Source organism: Leptosomus discolor, chromosome Z (genome assembly GCF_034619465.1).
Source record: "Leptosomus discolor isolate bLepDis1 chromosome Z, bLepDis1.hap2, whole genome shotgun sequence".
Classification (NCBI taxonomy): Eukaryota; Metazoa; Chordata; class Aves; order Leptosomiformes; family Leptosomidae; genus Leptosomus; species Leptosomus discolor.
Window position 1 is genome coordinate 49,174,552 of NC_141419.1, and position 14,838 is coordinate 49,189,389.

Here is a 14,838-nt window from a genome sequence, read left to right on the forward strand (position 1 = left end):
GCCCAGCCGGAGCAACTCCTTAGCACGGGGTGGGAGCAGCTGGGGTGGTGGGAGGTCTGGTGCTTGTTCTAGGTTTTAGCAGCCCTGCAGCACAATGCTAAATATACCCATTTTTTAAATTGTGAAATTCAACACCTAATTGCTTTGTGGTACATATTTAGGAGGTCTCTGCTCCCGGTAGATCTACTGTTAATATTAATAGTCATGACCTTCTCTAAAATATGCCTTGGCTCACGTGGGACTTGCACATGCCAGGGGTTTGCTGAGGTTTCAGGAGTAGCCACAGTGACTGCCAGCTGCAACACCCTGAGCGCTCAGGAGAATCCAGGGACAGAGCATTATCCTGAAGCCTGGGGGAGCCAAGGCGTGCTGCCTGACACTTGGAGAGGGCAAGATGTAACAGCACTGTTGCTGCTGGCTCACTGACAAGCTGTGGTTTGTTAAGCATTTTGGAGCCCATGGTGGCAGCCCAGATCTGCACTGCCCCCAGGGCGGTGGGAGGCTGTTGTGTAGTGCCTGTCGCTGTTGATGGCAAGTCCGGGACATGGAGGGGGTTGTTCCTTTGTTGTCCTGCTCTGCTTCCACACCCTGAAACCATGTCACCCGTGCATCTCCCATGTGCATCTCTTGCATGGAGGAGGAGGGGAGGGGGTGGGACTGCTGCTCCAGCCCCTCTAGAGTCTATCCTGGTCCTCCTGGTGGGCAGAAGCTTGCCCCGGTGGCCCTTGGCCACAGCATCATGCTCTGAGAGTGAGGAACCTGCCTTGTTTATTTACCAGATGTTGTTTCCTCAGTTGCCTCTCGGAGGCAGCTTCCAGGGTGGATAAAGGTGCTGAAGAGGAGAGGGTGTAGGCCAGTGGTGCTTGGCGTGAGCAGGGGGTGTCTGTGGAAAAAGCCTGAGCTGGAGGGGGAGGGAAGATGGCTAGTTGTCAAAATGTCCCATGGGGGCATGAGGTAGGAAGGGAAGAGAAACCCTGCAAAGACTCAGTTGTATCTACTTATGGATTGGGTTATTTGTAATACATTACATGTGAAATTATTAGTTTCAGTCTCATGGGATATTTAAAAATTGTCTATTAGGCACTCAGTTTGTATGCCATCTTGCTTTGAACCAGAGGGTTTGCGTTTTCAGGCTTTTCTTAGCAGCATCCTGACAAATGAGTGTAAGCTGATACCACTGAGGTCATCTCTTGGCTTCAGGATGTGGCGATTTTGGGAAGTGCAGAACTTCTTTGGCTGTGAGGCAAGTTTTTCTAGGAGGAAGAAGAGCAGCGTGGTTAATGAGGCGGAGTGGAAGATGTGTGGTGTGTCCCACCTCTTTGCACAGGCTCACTGGATATGCCTAAGGATTGTACCCAGTCCTTCACCCTGGACTGTCATGAGCAGGAACCCAGGTTGCTCCTCCTGCTGTTGAAGCATAGTGGGAGATGTTACAACTCTTTTGCCCTCTTCCCCAGATGTTTTCTGTGGGTCAGGTAGTTACACTGTGCTCTGCAAGGCATCTGGTGTGGTTCTGGCCGCTCTGATAAGTGGCCCTCTGGAAGGAGGAAGGCACATTTGTTGTGGGCTCTGAGTCTGCAGTGCACCTGCTTGACTTCACTGCCTGGAGTATCTTCTCTGATTTGGATGGGAATTCTAATGAATGTAAAGTTAAAAGGTGCAGGACTGACAGAAAATTAGAAAAGGACAGGGAACACCCTGGATGTCTGTCATGCATAAAAAACACCTGCTCCTCTTCTTTCCCCAAAGAAAAGAAAAATAGCAAAAATAAGGACAGCTCTTTCAAATGGGTAATGACTGAGACCAGTAGTAATTTAACTCCTGCTTCATTTATTATAATGTTGGGATTAACTGCACATGGGATAATAGACAGTTTTCCTAGAAAGGCTTCTTGGAACCAAATGTCTGGTGTACTCTTACGTACTTTTTGCTGTGAATTGTGCTTTGCTCTGTGGGCTATGTGAGGCAAAAAGAGATTTATGACATTAATTTTGCCTTCTGCTCTTTCAGGAGTTTCTTTAAAGCCTTTTCACTTATCGGAGAAACTCAGGAACGAGAGAGAGTTTTAATCCACTTCTCCAGCAGATACTACCAGTGCAATCCAAACACCATTTCTTCCCAAGGTAACTTTGTTTCTGGTATGAAGGTCTTTGGTTGTTTCCCCTTCCTTCATTGTCACCTTTAGTAACGTGTATGATGCGTCCCTGGGAACTGAAGGTGTATAATTGTCATGCCACACTTTAGAGACTGCCTGTGGTGAGCATTGAAACCCTCTGTGCTCCACGCACATAATCGTGGTAAGGCAGTGAAAAATCTGTATTTATCCACAGTCAGGAAAGCTGTTTAGGCCTCTCCTCAGTGTAAAATCCTCAGTTTTAGCATCTCCAGATTTGAATGTCCTCAGTTGTGGTTTCTGGTCTTGCTGACTTCCAGCCTGTGTGGGTACTTGTACTCTAGCTACATGCATGTGGACAAGAATAGGTCTTATCTCAGGTGGAGGAGAAGCTGTTTGCTTTCCATGCTCCATTCAGCGCTTGCATCTCTGCATGCACTGGCAGCAGGCATGCCAGTTCTTGCCAGTTGTGGGGGTGAATTTTGGTTACTGTATCCAGGCCCTGGCATGGTTTCATCTCGACTAACGTCAATTGGAGTGCTGCCTCCTTGCCAATGTTTTCAGTCATTCTGGAAATGGATGGAAGAAACAAACAAGCACACAGATCAAACCTAAGAAAGTTGGCATTGGAGAAAAGGACAAACTGTCCACTGGCATGGCTGCTGCTTTCAGCTGGCTATGCTGGCAAAGGCCTGCAGCCCTGTGATTGCAGCACAGGCTGGTCACACTCTGAGAAAGGCAGCAGGGCAAGAAAGAAGATAAGCATGGGCTAAGCTGTGCCTTTAGTCTCAAGTGTAAGTGAGAAGGAGCTGCTACACTTGGAGGTACTGCCACACTTCCTTACTGCTCGCTTTGTGACCTGTCCCTGTTGCAGTGAGGTGGTGTCCACTTTGTACCTGTTCAGCTTTACTGGCTGGCATGCTGGGGAGGGGAATAGGTAGCAGTAAGACAGGAGCTGCTCCCATGCTATCTTTGTCCTCTTCCTAATGCCCTTCTTGTTTCAAGACACTGCAGGCAGGCAGGTAGAAGAGGTGTGTCATGTCCAGACTGAAGTAATGACTTGGCATGTTTATGTGGCAGCCTTACTGTAATCCAGGGTGCAGCAGGGACATTGCCACTTCCGAGCCTGAGTTAGCATTTAGGTTAAAGTGAGTCCTGCAAACTTTGCCCAGGATTCTATGTAATTTTGATGCTGTGTTTCTACTATCAGTAGTTGAGCGCTACACTGCAGAAATATGGTGGTTGTTCCTTTCAATGGAAATCCAGGATTGCATTTGCCGTTCTCTTTTCCGCTTTCCTTTTCCCATTCTGTGGATGCATTTGCAATTTGGAAAGGAGAGGACAGGCTGCTCTAGAGAAGTGCATAGACCTGAACTGGAGCACCACAGCCCCATAGTCAAGCTGCTTCAGGCTTACTATGGCTAGTAGTAGCTCTCATTTCACGCTGTGCTGCAGTTTGGCCATGTTGCCTGAGTGCTACAGCCTGTACAAACGTAAGAAAACATGGTCCGTACCCTGGGGAACACGTTTTTGTAATGGTTTCATCTTGCACAGATTTAAGCTTGTGATAGCCACCCTGAGTGTGAGATATATCTGTCCTCATCCCCCATTCCTCTCCCTTCATGGCACAGAGGGACCTGTGCATAGTCATTATCTGGACTTGGCTACGAAAGTTTTTATGTACAACTCCCTGCAGTGTGTGCATGTCTCATAAATGACTCTGTGTGTTTATGACACCCTTGTGAGAGAAGGGAAGGTGGCACCATGTGTTTACGAACAAGAGAATGGAGAAAATATTTTTCCTAATGTGTTCCTGACTTTGGATTTTCAGAGGCGATAAGTGCCACCATGGGCACTGTCACCTTTGTCTGGATTTGTGCACAGCCAATACACTTTGGTTTTAAAAGGGGTGCCTGGGAAATGAGGACTATGAAATTGGTGTTCACTTTTGCAAATGACAGTCTACACTGACTTTCTCAAGTCTGCGCAGTGACTCCAGGGATGGAGCTAAGGTACGGTCTGTTGCTTCTGGCTCATTGTGGAGGGCCTTTGCTGCAGGAGCACCTTAGACATTCATGGAGCACTCTTTAACCCAGTGTGGAGCCAGGGCAGCATAAATAGCTGATTGAAGTTCTCCAAAAATTCAGTTTAATTGGGCCCTGAATAAGGAGGGGGCCAGAGGAAGAGGAAAATAGGCTACCATGTTGTATCCACTCTGCACACAAGAATGGATGTATTTTAAGCTTCCCTTTCTGCCCTGAAAGAAATGAAGAGGATGTTGATTCAGGCTCTGGTATTGGTATTAGCAAGCCAAAGGGTGACAGCGTGGTTTCCGGTCTACTTTGCCTCATCCATGGGTGCTGCGAGGAGGTTTTGACAGTCATTAAAAGATGAAAGAAAGGCTGTTCTGGCTTGGCAGCTATGGGATGACCTCACTGTTCATTTATTTAATTATATGTATTTCTTGATAAAACAGATTCTTATTAAGGGAACAGACTCAATTAAGCTATGAGGCTCAGTTTCAGCTGTTCTTGAAGGCCCAGTCATGGGTTTGCATGTGACTCTGGTTATGTCTCTTTCTGCAGATGGAGTTCACTGTCTCACGTGTGCCATGATGCTGCTGAACACAGACCTACATGGCCATGTGAGTATGCATTGCTTTGTGTAGACTGCTCCCACCAACACTGTGCCTGGAAGTGTTGGTCTTTTGGCAGATGAGTCCCCTTGCTGGTGGCCTGCTCCTAAAGCACCCCTGCAGACAGCAGTGAGAAGGCTGCACCCCTAGGCTGTTATCCTGGGCAGGGCTTTCCAGCATGCCCAGATCAGTCATGTATAAGCTGGCATTGTGCCTGGCTTTGCCGTAATGGGTGAGGATGCTCCTTGTCCTCAAGCCCCTGTCTTTCTGGTGTGCTTCTCATCGTTCCCTGGTTACAGCAGCTCGCCCTGGCCAGGAAAATGTGGTTGGTATTGCCTTCCCCTTTTCAGTGTGTAAAAAAACAAAACAAACAAAAAACAAAAACAAACACCAAAAAAACCCAACCAAACAAACAAAAAAAAAAACCACACCAAAAAAAAAAAACATTTGGGAAGGCAGAAGAAAGAAGGGAAGTGAAAAGGTGCTGGGAAGGTCACAAGGGGAAGATGATGTCTGTAGGCATCTAGTTGCGGGAGGGAGATCTGGTGGAACCAGAGTTCTGCTCAGCCAAGGTAAAGACAGGTGTGCCCAGAGCTGAGGGAGTGGAGGGGAATGTGGGCATTCTGAGTGGGAGTCCTGTGTTCCCCCACTGCACACCTCTCCCCACTGCCTGCCCTAGGGAAATAGTATTCCAGTTTGAGTCCTCTTAGTCACACTGGTATGGGGTGCCAGCAGACCTAGGACAGGTATTTCAGCACCCATGGTGCAATGCCCCTGCTATACATGGTATTCCTGTGTTGATGGGAGGCTTGCTCAGTCCTGGAGCCAGGATGGAGAGGGCAAAACACAGGAAGCATGGCATGATAGCATGCAGGAGTAGTGGCTTTAGCCCCATGGCTTTGGGGCTTCTCTCTGGCTGAGACCCTCCCCTGCACTACCAAGGGCTCTTCCAAGAGGGCCTCAATTAGGAGCTCATATGCAGCAGGGATGGTGGGTTGGGCAGCAGGAGATGGAGGCACCCTGGGTCTGTCTCCAGCAGCTGCTCAGCCCCTGTGAGTGCAGCTCTGCAGTGGGTGCAGGTAATGAAGCTGAGGCTTTTGTGTGCTTCCCCAGGGGTTTTGATGCCCACTTCCTGTTAATTGAATGCCTTTGTCTGAAAATTGTAGAAGTGGGAGGGGGAAGTGAGTTGTGAAGGTTTTTTGGTTTTTTGGTTTTTTGGTTTTTTGGTTTTTTGGTTTTTTGGTTTTTTTGGTTTTTTGGTTTTTTGTTTTTTTGGTTTTTTGGTTTTTTGGTTTTTTGGTTTTTTGGTTTTTGTTTTTTTTCTCTGAAGGCTGAGCCTTCACTGACTAAGGAGCATGTGAGGGCAAGCAGGGGTATCCCTTGTGTGCCTCTTGGTATACGCTGCTTCTTTTGAGCACACCTGAGACTGCCTGCACAGGTGTCCTGCTCCCCAGAGTGAAGAGCAGCCTGGGACACCTGCCCTTCAGCCTGCCTGGCCTTGCCAGGGTGGGAGACTCAATGGTTGTGCATCAGCCTGACAGCATTTCCCATTGCTCCCTGCAATGCTTTAGTGGGCCCTGCTGTTTTCATTAGGTACTGGAGTAAATGGTCTGGCTCTCACCCATCGTTGCTGCTGGTGATTTACAGCTGCAGCTGGGATGACTCTTGTGTGTTGCAATGTATAACTTTGGAGGCTTTTCCTACTGGCAGCCATCAGTATGTTGTGTGTGTGCAGCTGTAATGTTTGCCAGACTCCTGCATCTCTCTCTCTCTCTCTCTCTCTCTCTCTCTCTCTCTCTCTCTGGACTTTGGTCTTCCTCTTACTGCTTTGCATTTTTCCACATAGGTGGTAAGTTTGGCGTTTTTTACTTAGAATGCAGCCCTTTGCAGATATACACTAATTGCTTGTGTCCTAACAAAGATAATGCACTGACCCATCCTTACCATGATTCTGCTAGAACAGGAAGCAAATGAGTCACAGGGCTTGGCTACGCTGAGCTCCATTTGTTGCTGACATACTGATCATAAGTGTGGACACTTTTATTTCACAATAAGCTCAACTGCTTGTAGGGCTGTACTGCAGCCTTCAGTTCATACTTGTCGTTAACTTTTGTAGACAAACTCTTACTTATCCCTTTATTTATCCCTGTCTTGCTGCATTTCATTCTCTTTGTAACTAAATAATTTTTGCTAGCTTTGCCTTGGAGATGCATGCTCGCTTCTCTGCAGGGAGGTCATCACCCAGACTCTGATGCTGGAGACTTAAGGTATCTCTAGACTGCCAGGCACATCTTCTGGAACCTTTGAGGCACTGAGTGGAGATGTTAGCTTTGGTCCTGGAGCAAAACAGCCGTTCCTTTGCAATGCCAATTATCTCAGTGGGTGAAACGAGCCACACTGCTGTTGTTTTTGGTTGGTGTGGGGAAGTTGCAAACTGCTGCATGGAGGAAATAAACATAGAATCGTAGAATCAGAGACCACATAGAAGCAGGCTGAAGTCTCTCACAGGGAGGATGGATATCATTTGCAAGTCAACTATAACATCTCTAGCCTACACCCAAAGACTGCAATTATGAGCTGTGTTCTGCAAGCTTAGTGACCAGAGATCTGGGGTTACAGCTAGACTGTATTGTCAGGAGTGTTCCTGATGAGGGAAGCAGTGCATCATTCCAGTGTTCCTGCCTTGCTTTCTTTCAGCTGGTCTGTGCTGGCCACAGGCTGCAGGATCTTCCTTTATGGCTAGATGAGGCTGACAGTTGAGGTTTTCTGGTTTTCCATCTCTCACTCACTATACATTATGGAAGGGAAATAGAGGATGTGCAGTCCAAGTTGTCATGTAACTGTAACGTTGAGTGACCTGTATTACCAACTGGTGCCCTTCTTTGGGCTCCATCCTGTGTTAATTCGGGCTCTTGCTCCTAACTCAAGTCACTGTCTGTGCGCAAAGCTCTTCTGCTGTATTTCTGCAGCAGAGGCATACCCTGACCATGGAGAAGTCATCTTCACCCCCTTCTGACTGGCAGCAGTGACATCCCCAAAGATACAGTGGTCATCACAGGGTCCTGTTTTCACTCTGTGTTTAACATGTTTCACAGCTCATCCCAGGCTATTTCCCTTTCCTCAGATCTCTCTGAGCTCCTTTTTTACCAGTTCAGTGTCATCATTGCTGCTTGCTTGCAAGGCTCCCCGTATGCCAAGTGTAGGACTTCTAGCACCTGGGGCACTTGTGCAACTGAGTACAGACACATTCTCTGAGGGGTGGTGGAGACTGGGTTCCAAGAGGAGTTAGGGCAGCCTCAAGCCGCCAAATGGAGCAGTTCAAGTCCTAAATGAACATAGCCATTCCTTTCCTGTTTGTGGCTCAGTTGGGTGACTTTCAGTCCGAGAATTAGAGATAAGAGAGCAATCCTATGGAAATGTCAAGGCAGCCTCAGCCTGTGAATCAGAAAAGGTAATGGCTGCTCCTGGGTATTGTACTTCAACTCAAGGCAGTTGCTACTGGAAGTGAGCATTAGAAATCATAAGAGAAAAGTCTGGGAAGGGCCTCAGTCAGCTGTTTCCTTATGCCCCACAGTAGGATCAAGTAGAGCTTTTCCATCAGAGGCTGGCAGAGCCTCTGGAGACACGGGAGTGTAAGGCACCGTGCAGATACCAGGGAGCTTCGTCATCACCATCTTCATTACCCTCCAGTATGTAGCTATTTTTCTTTTCGAATGTGTGTATGGTACCAGGGGTCCAAATGCACCTTCTCTTTCTAACTATAGTCACGCAAGGATGCTTGTCTCTGAGTAATCTTTGGAATGCCCTCTTAGTGCTGCCTGCCTTGGACTTAAATGAGAGCAGGGAGATGCAATTAATCTGATGTGGCTTATTTATGTCATTTTGGAAAGCAGCATAGATATGATGCTATGTTTCTCTGCCATCCCTTCCAGAACATTGGGAAAAAGATGACCTGCCAAGAGTTCATTGCTAACCTCCAAGGGATGAATGATGGCAAAGACTTCCCGAAAGGGCTGTTGAAGGTAAGGAATGAACTGCAGAACATGGGTTTCATTTTTAGTGAGAGATGGTTCAAAACCCCCTGCTTGCATTTTCTGAATTTTAATTGTTGAACAAGTGATGGGCACGTTTCTTCTCCCAGAACATATATATACAGTGTTTATTCTATTGTTTTCCCTCTTGCGTTCACTTGATTGTGGTCAAGACTCTCCGCAGGGTGGAGGGGTAAGATTGAATTCCAGTAGGGCCAGCTCCACAGCTGTGTGTCTTGTAAGCTCACACAGTCATGCTGTCCCAGAGTGCTCTCTCCTGATTAAAGTGGACAGAACCAGCCGGTTGGTTCTGACATAAGGGCTAATCCTGAGCTCTGTATCTGGAAGGCGTGTGTGTTTTTTCATCAAAGGTTCTTTGGGCTTTTCACATTAGAGCAGGAAATGTAATTTCAGATTAGAATATGTTGTCTGGCACAGGCTGCTTTGCTTCAGGTTTTGTTCATTAAGTTTGTGCCAGGAGTTAAATCTAAGAACAGAGAAAGAGGCTGAACAGGATGAATCTTGTTTCATTGTCAATAATAATGAGTGTTTCATTTCTCTTTTGTCTGATTACTGGCATGAAACAGCAGTCTGTCTGAGTGGAGAGAGGAGCGCATACAGTAGAGTTCATAATTTTTTTTTGTAATTGAGGTAAAAATGAGAGGTTGCTGCATCTGAGAGCTGACCCAAAGCCTACCGAAGCAAATCAAAAGAATTGCAGTGTCTTTTGTGGGTTTTGTCAGGCCCATTGTGAGATGCAGATGTACTTGCATAGTTAGAAGTGGCAGACTTTGTTTTATAATATTTGTACTTGCTTCAGTATCTCCAGCCTCTCTGGGGAGCTTTTTGTTGGGCCCTACTGCCTCAGTTCTTACTAAGGAATTAGGAATGTAAACTCAACACCCCTGGTTTTAAATTTAATGTCTCTTTGGATACAAAGTATTCATCTGTCAGCAGCAACACAATTATTTTTTTTCCCCAAGGAATCTCATTTCTCAGTCTGCCATACAGAGATGTGTTGAGATTAATTTGCAGGCTAATTACAGCCCTTTTTGAACAAACAGGTCTCCAGACTGTGTTTAAATAACCTTCTGAGTGTACTGATGAGAGACTTCCACTGATGCTTACCTGCTGTTTATTTTTGTGCTGACAGAATTACACAGTGAGGGCTCAATCTTGGTGTTTAGTGCTGACCTGCTAATGCTAAGGCTGCCTGGCTTTTTGCCAGCCCACCCGAAGTGGGGACTTGGGCTCAGGATTCTTTGGTTGTAGCAAGATGGGAGGAACCCACTGTCAGTGTCTCACCTCTTTTGAGGATTTCTGCCCTTTTCTGCATGTTGCCCTTATGTCTTGGGGTGGCACCCAGCCTCGGTTTCTCATCTGGCTTGTCTCAAGATTTGCTTATGATCTATCTTTTGTTGTTTTAATTTATCAGTGGAGGGGAGTGGAGTGAGGGGCAGTAGTTGTGTATTTCAGTAGCTACATCACTGTGTCCGCAACAGCCACCCTGCCACTAGATATGTGGTTACAAAGACTTAGCAGAAATTAAATTTGCGTTAGTCTCAATAAATCAAATTATCAGAGCCCTACTTCAGCAGAGTGCCAAAGTGCATATAGCTTGCCAGTGCATTAGCAGTGTAGCTAATGAGGCTGTGAACCATCTCCCCGTGTCCTTCCCCAGCTGCCCGGGAAAGAAAGGACCTTTTCCACAGGGTGGCAGTGTGCCCCTGTGGCAGTGAGGTCCTGAGCACCCACTGGTGAGTAATGCAGACCCGTGGGGAAACAAGTGGGCTTTTCTGCCTCTCCAGTCTTTCTGCATTCCCCTCGTGGGTCTGCTGCACCCCTGTATGAAGCTCTGCAACTCTGCTGAGCCCCAGAGCAAAGCTGAGTGGTGCTGGAGGGGAAGGAAGAGTGGGGAGATCATAGCATGTGCTTACAGCTTTGCAGGTAGCCTTCACCCAGGGCTTGGCAAGGTCTCTGCAGCATTTACTGTGGACCCAGTTCACAGAGTCAGGAGTGCAAATACTGCTTGGCCTATCAGGACAGTGAGCTGACAGGCAGGAATGAAATATTGCCTTCAGTCGGTCCCATCACCCTTAGTGCTACTCAGCACAGAGTGTGGCTCTGAGCATTTTTTTTGTCTGGATAGCAAAACAGGCCTTCAAGGGGCAGACATCAACATGTGAGGAGGGACGCTTCTGTCCTCTGTGTGATCGGCCTCAGAAAACTTCCCATGTGAGATGGGATTGCTTCTTTCTCTCCAGTCCCAAGAGGGAGCCATCTCTTTGTTTTATTAAGTTTTTTCCCCAACAATACGGATGCTTTGGTAAACACCGTAAGGCCTTTGGGGCATGGTTCTCAGTGTGTCACTGGTAGTGCTTTGAGAGCAGAGATTTTACTCTGGCTAGGGATGGAAATGAGAAATTCTAATATGATGTTGCTCACCTTATGTCTTTCTGTCTGTTCATTAAGTTTTCCTTTTTTACACCCATCTGCACAAAGATTCATCATCTTCTTCCTCATTCCTTTTGTCAGATCTGAGGTTGCTTTTAAAGTTGGGACCCATACAGGCAAATATGCCAGACTGTGATTTAAAAGCATGGATCTCCCCATGGGATCTGCTTGCAGTATTCATATATTCAGTACTTTGCCAGGCAGGCAGAGATATATACCTTCCCTTTTATTCCATCTTGGCTCCAGTTAGACTGCCTGTAATACATCCCATTAATCTGCCATCGGCTGCTAGGAGAGACTAAGCATGGAGACAGTAGCCTGATTTCCAGTTACGTACTGTCAGTGCATGCTGACCTGACAGTGGTAGTTTATACTTACTGCAGCGTTCCTGTATGCCTTCAAACTGGTGCAAATTCCTTGTAAATGAGAACCAGCATCCCAAGCTGTGATTCTCTTCTCTGGTGTAAATCAGGAGCATGTATCTCTCTGGGTATGGTTGGTGTAGAAGGTGTGTCAGGTCTGTTAAATCCAGGCAGATGAAGATTATTTAAAGTGAAATTTTTCAAAAGCAAAAAAAAAAAATTTTAATTCCTGTCCTTAGACTCTGATCTGTCACATGCTAAGCACACAATTTTATATTGTACCAAGCTGTGATCAGGCAATGTGATCCTGAATGTCAGCCTTGATCTTATACTTTCCTGTAGCGAAAGTCCCTTTGTCCTGGTGAGTTGGAGGCCAGGAGTGAGTACCAAATAGCAAGGGGTGTGACTACCCATGTTCTAGTTAGTGCAGCAATACTCTGCTGTGGATGGGCTCAGGGCTTGCTCCTAAGGCTGATGGTGAATCAAACAGTTAACAGCATTTACAGGTGGGTCAAGTGACAGGTTTACTGGGACTGAGAAAGACAGAGTGACCCAGCTGCAGTGCTCATCGTCTCGGAGCGGATGTACCTGACATCTCAGATTAGTTGCTGCAGATGCTGCTGTGGATGATGAGGGCAGCTGGAGGAGAGATACAGCACCACCGTCAGCGGGAGAGAGCTGAACACATCAGAAACAGTTAAAACAACTAAGTCCAACCTATATATTGTTAGCCTAAGAGAATTGCGACCAGACCGTTGTTTGTTTATTCCTATAGAAGGGGAGGCCATGGCTAGAGTCTCCCTACTTGGAAGGGAAATGAAATCAGTCGCGGGCAATGTCAGGAGCCTCATGGCTACGGTGTAGGAGCAGTTTATCTGCAGCCTGGTTCCTTCCTCCTGTGCTCACACCAGCTTTAATCTGGTGCAGTGATACCATCTTCACTGATCATACTCTGGGTTTGAGTCATTTGACCATAGCTGCCTTCAAAGCATGAGATTGTCAGGAATGAGAAGAGGAGGAGATTGGTTTGGAAAGAGCCTAATTTTGGCCATGCATGCTTGCTTTATTTCCTGCAGGCAGTGTGGTCTGCCGTGAAGTGCTGGTACAGTGCTGGCCACTATAGCTTCCTCTTGTCACCTTGTGGCACTGTTTGTGGGACTCTGCACCAGCAAGGCAGTAGTGATGAGGCCTTTCTTATGCAAGGAGAAAAAATGTCTGTCTTGCCCACAGAGAGTCTGCAAGGAGTCACCTCTGAGGGAAATGTATCCCTGTTTTTGTTGGTCCTGGGAAGGGTACTCTGTTGTTGGCTATTGCGCTAAGTACCACCTGCCCATATTGTCCTGCAAAAGTAAATGTCCTCTGCATCTGCAGTGTCCAAGGTACCTCATTCCTGGAGTCAAGAGCATCACCCAACCTTTGATGTGGGATGACTGGTGCTGTGCTGCCCCATGACATGAATAGTGGACATGAGAGGGTTATACCAGGCTGTGTGTCTTCTGGTAGGAGGTGGTTGCTCTTTACCGACCCGTTGTGCTATGAGGGAGCCTCTCCACCATGCTGAGGGACCTGGGATGCTCTATGGGGACTGGGCTAGAGCCATCCCAGCAGGGGCTGTTGATGGAGATAAGATGCCAGTCCTGTGTAAAAGATCTGCTTTTTCTCAAAGGTGTTTTTTTGGCTAGGCCTTATCTCCTGGAGAAACACTGTAATGAAGTTACCAAATTAAGTGGGAGTTGCTTGTGCTGAACTCTTTCTTAAGAACCAGTCTTCCTTAATTTCCTAAATGATCTGAATTCTTGATCAGGATTGCTGGGATATGCAGTTTTCTATAGAAGCTGCAAGATAGGGTTTATCTCATTTTGCTGTCAGTTCTCTGCACTTTTAATTAAGGATTTGATTATTTCTTTTTGCCACTGTCTTTCTGCCTCCTCTTTCTTTTTCTCGTTTTTTTTTTTGTGTGTGGTTGTTTTTTTTTTTCTTTTAGAAGCTCTCCAGAGCAAACACTCCATTTAAAGAGAATTACTGGCATCTTGCTTCATCCATTCCAATCATTTCAGGTATTTAGCAGAGCATCAGGTGGCTACCCACTCTGACTTTACAGGGAGGAAATCACACTAATCAGACTGCTGTGTACACCCTAATTGCTCTCATCTGCTGTCTCCACACTTCTTCCATTTCATGGCTGAGGCTCTTCCTGTAGCACCTTCCTGCTACTGCTGAATGGAGATGGGAGCCTGATGAATGTGGGGAGATGGGAGTGTGTGGCAGCGTGCCAGAAGGGCCCCAGGAGGACAGCATTGACTTCTGGAGTACCCTGTGGCTGTGGGCAGAGGAGGGTGGTGGAGGGGACCAAGTGTTTCTGGTCCGCTAAAGAAGCCAGAGCTCTGCTCAGTTAAAAAGTTCGCCTCGTTTCTCCCCCAAAATGAAGTTTTTCCTGTTAAAAATATTTCTGTTGGGATAATGTTTCTGGGGCAGCCATTTCTTAGCTGTTTGAAATGAAAGATCTGCTACTGAAGGCCCCTCTCTGCTGCTAGGAGACAACAAAGTTTAATCTGGCAGTATAAAAGTCAGGGAACATAGGATAAAACCGTTAATCCTTGTCTTAAACAGTTGTTTGCGAAAGCATACTTTCCTTTCACTCTCCAAAGTGCTACAGAGTCACAGTGACTGAAGGGAACACCCAGCTTGTCTTCATTCCCCTCCATCCTCAGTGAGGACCTTCCTGCTGCAATAACTTTTGGCTAGCAATTTTTTGGGTATTGTTGTTTGTCCTGAAAGTAATAACCAGTTAAAGCATACCTGTGCAGAACTGTGAATTAGACACATCTGGAATGTTGTGGCCAGTTCTGGGCCCCTGAGTTCAAGAAGGACAGGGAGCTGCTTGAAAGAGTCCAGAACAGAGCCACAAAGATGATTAAGGGAGTGGAACATCTCCCTTCTGGTGAAAGGCTAAGGGAGCTGGGTCTCTTTAGCTTGGAGAAGAGGAAACTGAGGGGTGACCTCATCAATGTTTATAAATAGGTAAGGAGTGAGTGTCAGGAGGATGGAGCCAGGCTCTTCTTGGTGGTGTCCAGTGATAGGACAAGGGGCAGCGGGTGCAAGCTGGAGCACAGGAGGTTCCATATTAACATGAGAAAAAACTTTTCCACTATGAGGGTGACAGAGCACTGGAACAGGCTGCCCAGAGACGTTGTGGGATTCTCTGGAGACATTCAAAACCTGCTTGGACGTGTTCCTGTGTGA

At 46.9% G+C, this 14,838-nt stretch overlaps 1 protein-coding gene across 2 annotated transcripts in view; it reads left to right on the forward strand.

The window, feature by feature from the left end:
* LOC104353807 (PH and SEC7 domain-containing protein 3) overlaps positions 1-14,838 on the forward strand; it is an 88,471-nt gene that overhangs the window by 30,655 nt on the left and 42,978 nt on the right. The window contains exons 4-7 of one of the 2 annotated variants that reach the window (XM_086480543.1): positions 2,011-2,123; positions 4,699-4,757; positions 8,681-8,817; positions 12,704-12,735. In XM_086480543.1, coding sequence (XP_086336669.1) covers positions 2,011-2,123; positions 4,699-4,757; positions 8,681-8,817; positions 12,704-12,735 — 341 coding nt within the window. The remainder of the gene's footprint in view (positions 1-2,010; positions 2,124-4,698; positions 4,758-8,680; positions 8,818-12,703; positions 12,736-14,838) is intronic. The other variant, XM_086480542.1, reaches the window with a different exon arrangement.